Source organism: Dromiciops gliroides, chromosome 2, assembly GCF_019393635.1.
Source record: "Dromiciops gliroides isolate mDroGli1 chromosome 2, mDroGli1.pri, whole genome shotgun sequence".
NCBI classification, from domain to species: Eukaryota; Metazoa; Chordata; class Mammalia; order Microbiotheria; family Microbiotheriidae; genus Dromiciops; species Dromiciops gliroides.
In genome coordinates this window covers 523245069-523255524 of record NC_057862.1, presented here as the reverse complement: position 1 = coordinate 523255524, position 10456 = coordinate 523245069, and the positions used below count along the sequence as shown (strand labels likewise).

The 10456-nt window shown below is 42.8% G+C and overlaps 1 protein-coding gene across 1 annotated transcript; it reads right to left on the bottom strand.

Annotated features, from left to right (window-relative positions):
• Nucleotides 1-1344: 1344 nt before the first annotated feature.
• Nucleotides 1345-7965, bottom strand: POLE4 (DNA polymerase epsilon 4, accessory subunit). Its single transcript, XM_043985391.1, has 4 exons — nucleotides 7663-7965; nucleotides 4186-4269; nucleotides 3299-3340; nucleotides 1345-1716 (listed from the first exon to the last, which is right to left on the bottom strand). The coding sequence occupies exons 1-4, from the start codon at nucleotides 7898-7900 to the stop codon at nucleotides 1703-1705; spliced, it is 378 nt and encodes a 125-aa protein (XP_043841326.1). The 5' UTR covers nucleotides 7901-7965; the 3' UTR covers nucleotides 1345-1702.
• Between the last annotated feature and the right edge of the window lie 2491 nt (nucleotides 7966-10456).

Genomic DNA, 10456 nt, shown 5'->3' with positions numbered 1-10456 from the left:
AAAGGAGGGTATTCTAGGCATGGGAATGAGAAAAAGCATGGAGGTCAGGGCAATCTATTTGAGGAATTGAAAATAATTCAGTTTGGTTGAAGCATGTTGTGGAAAGCAATTATTTAAATAAGGCATAAAAGGTATGTTGAAAACAAACATTGAAAATTATCTGGAACAAAATAAAATACTATTAAGATTGGGGAAAAAAGGTAGGTTGATATGTAACTGTAATAATAATGATAGCTAACATTTATATAGTACTTACTATGGTGCCTGGCACCGTACTAAGCACTTTATATTTTGATTCTCACGACCACCCTAGGAGATAAGTGTTGTTATTATCCCCATTTTAAAATGGGGAACAGGCAGAGGATAAAAGACTTTCCCAATGTCACAGAAATAGTATCAGAAGCCAGATGTGAACTCAGAACAAGGCCCAGTGCTCTGTTCACCACCAGCTGCCCCATAAATGAATATTAAATACCAGGCAATGAACCTTATTTAACAGGCAAAAAGTCACTTAAGATTCTTTAGCAAATGATTATATCTGTGCCTGAGAAAGTTTCTTCCCCAGACACCACCATCCAGGGGTCCCAGAATCTCCCATTTCTCACACCAAATAACTTAAACTGTCCTTATATCATGGCATACATAAAGGATTTGGGTACCTCTGGGACTTGTGCTAGCACCCTACAAATTCTGTAGCCAAAAAAGTTCCTAACCACATGTTGACAAAAGATACTAAGGCATGTTTAAAAAAAAAAACAGTTGGGGCAGCTAGATGGCACAGTGGTTAAAGCACTGGCCCTGGATTCAGGAGTACCTGAGTTCAAATCCGGCCTCAGACACTTAACACTTACTAGCTGTGTGACCCTGGGCAAGTCATGTAACCCCCACTGCCCCGCAAAAAAAAAAAAAAGTTCTTGGGGCAGCTAGGTGGTGCAGTGGATAAAGCACCGGCCCTGGATTCAGGAGTACCTGAGTTCAAATCAGGCCTCAGACACTTAACACTTACTAGCTGTGTGACCCTGGGCAAGTCACTTAACCCTCACTGCCTCTCAAAACAAACAAACAAACAAAAAAACAAAAAAAGTTCTTTTCCTGAAATCAGGATTTCGGTCACCATAGCTACATACAACCCTATCTGTATTAATACTGCTGCTGCATTTCCAACTACAGCTACTGAAAAACAAATGGCAGAGAACATGAAGAAGTAGATGGACAAAGAGAATGGAATAGAACAGTTGGTGGGAAAAGATGAGAAAGAGTTAGAGAGAAGGGGAAGGGATGAAGTTCTAATATTATGCCTGTAAGCAACTCTTGTCAAGAAGAAGGGGAACATTTAAATGCACATTGGTTTAAACATCTTTATTTTGTACTTCATTTTTCAAAAGGCCTCTTTACCAAAAAAATTCCTTCATCTCTCTTTCTCTGCAGGGATCAGGTGAGGATCCAACCTCATTATGGGCAGACACAGGCAGTGATGAAACTCGCCAAGAAAAGCCAAGAGTTGAGCAGCCCATTCTTGGGTTGATATCCTTTCAGAGATCAATAGAGTAACAGGAAATAGAGGAATGGCCTGGAATAAGTGTTCTCCTAGGAAACAGCCTATTTAGGACAGTGTTCAGACACAGTTGAGGCCTGCTGAAGTGCAGGTGGAAGAACACAGGATTTCAAGAAGAGACTCCAGGATCTGCAGAGCACATGCAGCTCAGTCCAAAGTGCCTGAGAAAACAAAAGGCAAGAGAGGATAAGGTATAACTGAAGGAAACAACTTTATTCAAACCTGGCTACAATAAAGGGAAACAGAAACCTGCTTTTGCCCTTAGCAATAAGGGTGAAGAGCCAGAGAAGGCCCAGGCCATGTCTTATCTATCTCTGTAATGTCACAACACCCAGCCCAGGATGTGCGCAGTCAACAAGTGTTTGCTAAATCAATGGTTGGAAACAGAGAGAAATGTTTTTGAAGAACACACAAGCAAACAGTTCCTAAAGAAAAGGACAGGCTGATCCATAGACAGGAGGCTCTGGAAAGAAGAAGGAACAAGAGGTAAAGAAGAGCTAGATGCCTCCCACCCCACCCCACTCTGCCTGGACTCCTTTGCAGGTTAGTTACTGTGAGCATCAAATGAGACAGAGAAAGGGAGCCAAGAAAAAAAAAAAAAAAAAAGATGGACTCATGGATGTGATGAAGTGTGACTGTGCCCTAAGAGACAGTGAGTGTGAGAACTTGATAGGAGCTGATAATACAGTGACAGAAGCATAAGCAAAGAAAAGAAAATACACAGAATCCACCCAAAGAAGGAGCTCTTCTAAAGCCCAATTCAACTTTAGGGCCTCCACTGGGAAAGAACCCATGACTTCCTGAACCAAGCCATTCTACTTTGGCACAAACAAAATGTTAGGAAGTTGTCCCTAAATATTCTGAGTACAAATATTTAGGGTGGAATGAATCTGCACCTGTGAGTTCAGTGGTATGGGAAACTCCTGATAAGGAAATTCACTCTACCAGTGCAGATCAGCCCCTTCTCTACCAACTTAGTCCAGAGAATTTCCTGGGGCCCTGAAAAGTTAATTGACTTACCCAGGGTCACATAAACAGTAGGTTTCAGAGGAATGAGCTGAAGCCAGGTCTCCTTAACATAGAGAGCAAAGGCTCGCTATCCACACCATGCTGCCTCTCAGAGGGAGGTGGACATGATCAAAGGCACAGGCAAATAGGTAAGATTAAGAAATTTACTTCCGGGGTAGCTAGGTGGTACAGTGGATAGAGCACTGGTCCTGGATTCAGGAGGACCTGAGTTCAAATCCCGCTTCAGACACTTAACACTTACTAGGGGTGTGACCCTGGGCAAGTCACTTAACCCCAATTGCCCCCCAACACACACACACACACACACACAAATTTACTTTCAATTAATTGCCTCAAAATAATGATTTTAAATGCCACTTTTCAATGAAAGGGGAAAAGATGGGCTAACAGACAATGACTTGTGCAAAGCGAAATTAGTAATCATGTCTGCATCTAACATTAGAAATAGTAGAAAGATAACTTAGGTCTGGTGATGGAGAATAAACAAACATTAATCATAGACAATGGGCTTTAAGTCTCCTATCACTCCTCAATTATTAGCATTTTTCATGAAGAAGTTTAGGTTCCCCAAGTAAGGAACCTGAGAGTTAGAACCCCTTCCATAGATAAGAAAAAAAGTCTTACCAATGGTTTTCTACTATAATGTTTTGAGCTCAAACTACTAATAATGGAATAAAAACAATAAGGACATTTACCCACTGGCAGAAAACTCACCTTCTAGAAAAGCAAATTCATCCACAGCTTCTATTGCATTATCTATAACATAAGGTTAAAGGAAAGTACAATTGATATAGGCAGATGGGATGCTTTAGCCCCCTGGCAACAGAACCAAAAGAAGTCCAGATAAGAAGTTTAGGGGCAGCTAGGTGGCGCAGTGGATAGAGCACTGGCCCTGGAGTCAGGAGTACCTGAGTTCAAATCTGGCCTCAGACACTTAACACTTACTAGCTGTGTGACCCTGGGCAAGTCACTTAACCCCAATTGCCTCACTAAAAAAAAAAAAAAAACCAAAAAAAAAAAAAAAAAAGAAGAAGTTTAAAGATCTATCCCATTCAGTCCTAGAATAGTAATTCAGGGGCATACTATTGTTCCCCACCATCAGAGATATTTAGTGAGCATAACAACCTTAGGGAACATTTAGTGAGGTAGAAAGAAGTGGTCTCTCTCTACAAGACCAGTATAAGGTCAGAACTCAAACCTGTATCCTCTTTAGTCTGAAAGTTATAAATGGCAAGTTTAGCCAAAATTTAAAAAAAAAAAAAAGCAGGGGAAGGGAAACTGGAAAATGGTATGGATAAAGTTAGGATGCTGTCAACTTAAAAGAACAGTAAGACCACAAAATCCCCAAGTCTAGTTACTGAATTAAAATCCAAAATTGACCATGGTACTGAGGCCAACCCTACATAAAATTTAAAAGCAGCTGAGATGTTTCTTTGATACCCCCAATATCCTTCTGTCAAGATACCCAATGACCTCATTTCCTAGCCCACTTTGAAAACCACCCCCCCAAAGCTAACAGACCTTAGAAATGGGCATTTCAAACATGCGAGCCTATCACCCTCTGAATAGGAAGAATGAAAAATAACACAATGAAACTTTACCCAGGTCTTTCCTCTGGAGAGTTTTCCTTTTCCCTTGTTGGGCACAGAAGTAGGCATCTTTTGCAATTGTCTCCACAAACAGTTTCCTAATGGCAAAAGCGAAAGAAAAGATCATATAACTGAGTCCCAACATGAAGTAGTAGAATTCTGCTTCTTGCTAACAAGTGGAGGCAGACAGAAGAAGGTGAAGGTTAAGGAGAGGGATGTGGTCAGTTCTAAGGCACCAATATAACCTTACACTGTTCAGCACTCCTTCCCTATTCTTTTTTTTTTTTAAGTGAGGCAATTGGGGTTAAGTGACTTGCCCAGGGTCACACAGCTAGTAAGTGTTAAGTGTCTGAGGCTGGATTTGAACTCAGGTACTCCTGACTCCAGGGCCGGTGCTCTATCTACTGCACCATCTAGCTGCCCTGCTCCTTTCCTATTCTTACTGACTCCGTATCTAATTCCCCATAGTAGTCATTCCAAACCTCTCTCCTCAAGCCCCCAATCATACACCTAACCCCAGCATTTTTAGCAGATAACAGTCTTCTATTTTGCTGAGAAGACTGAGGCTATCAGATGTGTTGTTGTTGTTCAATCATTTCAGTCATGTCTGACTCCTCGAGACCTCATTTGTGGTTTTCTTGCAAAAATACTAGAGTGGTTTTTCCATTTCCTTCTCCAGCTTATATTACAGATAAGGAACTGAGGCAAACAGAGTTAAGTGACTTGCCCAGAGTCACACAAAGTGTGAGGCCAGGTTTGAACTCATAAAAAGACTATAGGCCTGCACTACTATCCACTGCACCACCTAGGTGCCCTACAGACAGGAGTGCCTTCAAATTTCCTCCAGTGTTCCTCAAATCTTTTCAGCATCAGCACTCATTCTTTCCTCCTCCCCTTCATTTTCAGAAGATGTATTTTATTTCCTGCTAAGAAATATTATAAATCACAAATACAATTATCTTTCATCCAGCACACTTGATCCCATCCCCTCCTGGCTCTAGGACTTTATTCTTGGACTCATGCCTTCTCTCTCATGCATATTCAATATCTCCCTCTCCACACATACTCAGATCTCCCCAATCCTAGAAAGCTTTCCCTTGACCCTTCTATTCCATCCAGCAACTACATTATCTTTTTCCCCTTCATAGTCAAGCTTGCTTGCCTTGCAATCTGGTTTTCAAGCACAGGACTCTACTAAGCTGCTCTCTCAAAGGTCACCAGTGACCTCCTAGAGCTCTCTGCAGGATGTGGCACTGGCCACACTCCCCCTTATATAAATCCCCTTCCCTCTTCCCTTAGTTTTGGATACACACTGTTACTTTACTTCTCTACCCATTCCTTTCTCTCCTTCTCTGATTCCTCAAACTTTTTTCAGCTCTTTGAGGCATGGAGAGGGAGAGAGGGAGGTGCTTGATGAGGCTGTCCTTGGCCCTCTCCTCTCTATACTTTCTCATTTGGCAATCTCATTTACTCCTACAGAATTTCAGAGGTGGATGGAACCTCTAGTCCAATCCACACCTAAAAAAAAGAAAGCCTTCAACAACAAAATTCAATTCAATAAGCACCTGCTAGTCTGCTAGGCTTCAAGTACCATTTCTGATGCATACTCCATGTCACTGGGCAAGTCACAAATTCTGAATGCCAGAAGGCAAGACATTTAAGATTATTAATTTTAGGAAAAGTTATTGCTGATAGAGGAAATAGCCTCAGCAGGAGTATGAATGAAATCAGAAGTGCCAACAGATTTTTAAAGGGGGGCCTGGAGGGTGGAGGGAGAGAAACAAGAAACTGTTCTTGGCTCTGGAGGTACTGGGTAAAGAAAATTAACAGTCCCTTCCTTTAAGGACCTTATAACACGTGCGCAGCTAAGTACAGAAAGTCCATCATAAGATACCCAGCCACTCAGAGGAGATCCATTCTACTTTGGAAAGCATTAAAACTAATTGTTGATGGGTTTCTTTTTTTTCACATCAAGCCTAAATTTGCATCTTTAAGAGTTCTACCCTTTGCTCCTATTTTTGTTGTTGTTGTTATTGTTTGTTTTGGTTTGCTTTTTTGCAGTGGGCAATGAGGGCTAAGTGACTTGCCCAGGGTCACACAGCTAGTAAGTATCAAGTGATCAACTCAGGTCCTCCTGAAGCCAGGGCTGGTGCTTTATCCACTGCCCCACCTAGCTGCCTCCACCTTTGCTACTAGTTTTGATCCCTGGGACCCCTCTGCCATGTGACAGCCATTCAAATCCTTGAACATAACCATCACATCCTGCACATACACACCTTCTCGACTCTAGACTTGAACTTGAGGACACTCACAATCCTAGTTGTCCTCCTTTGGCCCCTTAATTTGTCAATGCCCTTGCTTAAAAAGTGGAACCTACAACAACTTATTTCGGAGAGGGTAATGGCAAACCAATTTGGTATCTTTGCCAAAAAAAAAAAACAAAAAACAAATGGAGTTACAGAGTCAGACACAACTGAAAATGACTGAACAATACTTAGCAGTATAACTTCAGCTATCATAGAAAAATTCCAAATTTATCATCTCCGGGGCTTCATTTCCTTCCCAAACTCTAGCGTCTACAAATAAGATCCCTTTAGGGTCTAAAACCATGATCCAATGATTCTGTAAATTGCCTACAGGACATTCTCTCCACCCAACCCCACCAGTGCCCCAATGGCTGCTCAAATCCAACATGCACAAAACTGAAATGACATCTAAATTCTGAAATTTGCTCCTCCTTCCAATTTCACTATTCTTATCAGCTGCATCATTATTTACCTAGTCTCTTCTTTTTTAAAACCTCAGTGTTATCTTTATTTTTTCCCAGTCCCTAACGTCACATATGGAATCTGTTACCAAATCCTGTCTCCTTAATCTTACTCACAAGATCTTTTCCCACTAGCCCTTGCTTCCTAATCCCACTAATATGACTCTAGCACAAATCCTCATTACCACCAACCTAGATTATTGCTCCAGCTTCCTATTAGGTCTTTCCCTTTAACCTCTCCTTCCCTTCCAACATATCCTTCACATTGCCATCAGATTCATCTTCCTCATCATGGAACAAGGACCATAGATTTGGAATTAGAAGTCATTGAGAGGAGACAGGGTAGGAACTGGCCCTGGAGTCAGCGAACCTAGATTCAAAGCCTAGCTCTGCTGCTTACCACTTGTGTGATCTGTGCAGTCTTTCCACTTCCCTGTGCCTCTTTTCTCCCCTAGAAATCTATGAACCTCCTCATTTTACATTTGAGGAAACTGAGGTTCAAAGAAATGTAAGTGATTTGCCCTGGATCACACAGCTAATAAGTGTCTGATGTGATCTCTGAACCCAGGTTTTCCTAAAGGGTTTTGCATCAACTTCGTCAATTGCTCTCCCTAACAGTTAGGCAACTCCCCCAGTCCCACCCTCTTCCACTCAGTTCCTCCCGGCCCCGCCCCTTGTCCTCTTAGCCCCGCCCCCAGCTCGCCAGGCCCCGCCTGAGCGCACCGCGGCTCGAGCCAGGATGAAGATGGCTTCCTGGCCCGCGAGTGTCACGTCTGGGTCCGCCTTCACCAGCGCCTTCACCCGCGCCAAGGGCAACCGCGACAAGCGGGGCCCGGTTGACGCTGCCGGGGCCTGCGGCGGAGGGGTGGCCGCCTGCGCTGCCTCTCCACCGGGGCCCTCTTCCGCCACTGGCGCAGACGTCGGGCCGGTCGTCACAGCCACCGTGGCTGCCGCCGCCATCCCGAGCCCCCGTGCGTACCGCGTGCGCGTTCCTCCAGTCTGAATGCGGGCGCGCGGGCGCTGCCCTTTTCCCGCCCTGGATCCCTAACTCCGCCCCTTCTTGCCTTGCGCTAGTCCCGCCTGCACTACCCCCGGGGCAGCTGCTGATCTGCATTACCGTATTTACCACTTGTGCCTCGTAGCACCCAGAAGAATCCTGCGCCACTAGCCTTTTGTATCTTATCGGCCTGGACCCGCCTTGAGAATCAGCCACAGCGGGACACCTGGGTTCTCAACCAGGAACAGCCGTTAACAAGGATTTACCAAACTTCAGCTGTCTCTGCTAAATGCTCAGTTTAGATCCCAGACCTGAAAGGGTCAACTTCTTTGTTTGTTCATTTAGTAAACTCTACCTTACACACTGGGAAACAGAGGCCCAAAGGAGGAAAAGTGATGTTCGAGGTCACAAAACCAATCAGTGTCAAGGGAAAGATTTAGAACCCGGGTCTCCTGGGTTCGAGGCGTTTTCCACTGCACCCCATTGCCTCTAAACGAAGTAATGCCCTTACTTAGCCTCCTGGAGCTGATAGAGGGTTGAGAAATAAATGTAAATTCTTTTTAATAATATGTAAGTGCATTCGAGAGGTTCAAAACAAATTGTTCTGTGAAATGCCCCATCAATGTCTAATGGGGAAGGGAGGAAGAAAGAACTTGGTATGTGGTTTGACCCTTAATGGATCTGTAAGATCAAAAACATCATGATGAGAAGGCCTTTCCTGGCATGGGAATCCTGTGAGCAAAGCCACTGAGGCAGGATCCGAGACTTAGAGATGGACAGAAGTCATTGAATCCATTGACCTCCCCCAAGGAGCCAAACTCCAGGTGCCAATCTCAGGAAAATAGACCTTCATTCATCTCTACCATATTGACCTTGGATCATCACCTTTGGGTCTCATTGGGTCATGTCTGCATGAGATGTAGGCATTCTTTCAACTGTAAAAAGTCTATGGTAAATTCTTGAAATTAATAGTTGTCACCAGTGCATGCATTCCATGTGTCAGTGCCTTGGTAAGATAGGAGCCTAATCCCTAGAATGTAAACTCCAAGAATGATGAATAGGTTATTTCTAGCCTCAGTGTAACTTTCCACAAATGTCCAACTCAGATTCTCCACCTTAAGGAGTGATTGTATGTTAATCCAAAACCCTTAAATTCCTGCTTAGTGAAGAGGGTAACATGGAAAGAAAACATGATCAGGCCATCAGGAAGTTGAGGAGACATTATATGTAACACCTGGAAAGCTTTCATCAAGTACAAAGAAGTTAAGCACAAATGGAGCCCTTCAGTGTTGAGGAAACACAGAGAAAGTGGTGACACAGGAAGAAATGAGTTTTGAGAGAGGTTTTCTTTCATCTCTTCCTTCAACCCTCCCGCTTTTCCAAATTTCCTTTCATTTTTCTGCCTCCACCTTCTTTTTGTCTTTTCACTGTCCTTTAATTTAGTGTGGTCTAGTGTGACAAGTGCTAGATATAATGTTGGAGGACATGGATTCAATTTCTGGCTCTATTTGCTGTTTGTGACATTAGAAAAGTCTTGGGGGCAACTAGGTGGCACAGTGGATAAAGCACCAGCCCTAGATTCAGGAGGACCTGAGTTCAAAATTGGCATCAGACACTTGATACTTACTAACTGTGTGACCCTGGGCAGATCACTTAACCCTCATTGCCTCACAAAAAAAAAGGAAAAAAAAGAGAGTAAGAAAAGTTTTTGGGTCTTAGATTCCCCTAGATGTGTAGAAATGCTTTGTAAGTGCAAGAATTCTCAGGATATACATACAGCACCAGCAGTTTTACTTCTAGTAGTCATTACAATATTTATACTGAGTACAGTAATACAAAACATATCAATATTCAAATAAATAAAATTGAACATATAAGTAAACATTAAAAATCATTACTCAAATAAAATTATCATAAAGAAGCTGGTATAACTTTTAAGGAAACACACCAGAACACTGTATAGTTATAGACTAAAACAAAAGAGAAGGGGGAAAACTACCAATTTTTTTCTAGTGGATCTTCAACATTAGGGAATCCAATAATGTCCCAAGTAAAGACTCGCTTGCACACATGCTAAGGACCCAATATTTATCCTAGACCAGGCCCCACATGGATATACAGCAGACAGAAAACATTTTGACTGCTCCGAGGACTAAGAAGTGGCCCCATTATATTTGTAAAATTAGCATATTGGTGGGACAGCTAGGTGGGGCAGTGAAAAGAACACCAGCCCTGGGATCAAAAGGACCTTAGTTCAAATGTGGCCTCAGATACTTGACACTTACTAGCTTCTGTGAGCCTGGGCAAATCATGTAACCCTGAATGCCTTGCCAAAAAAAAAAAAAAAAAAGAGTATTGAACTAGATCAGGTTTTGATAACCTAAGGTCCATGGATAGATTTCAGAGAGTCTCTGATATTGGATGGGGGGAAATTACATTTCTATTACTTTTAAAGCACAGAAAACTTTTTTTTTTAGTTCCAAATTCTCCTCCTCCTGTCCTCTCTCTCACCCAATAAG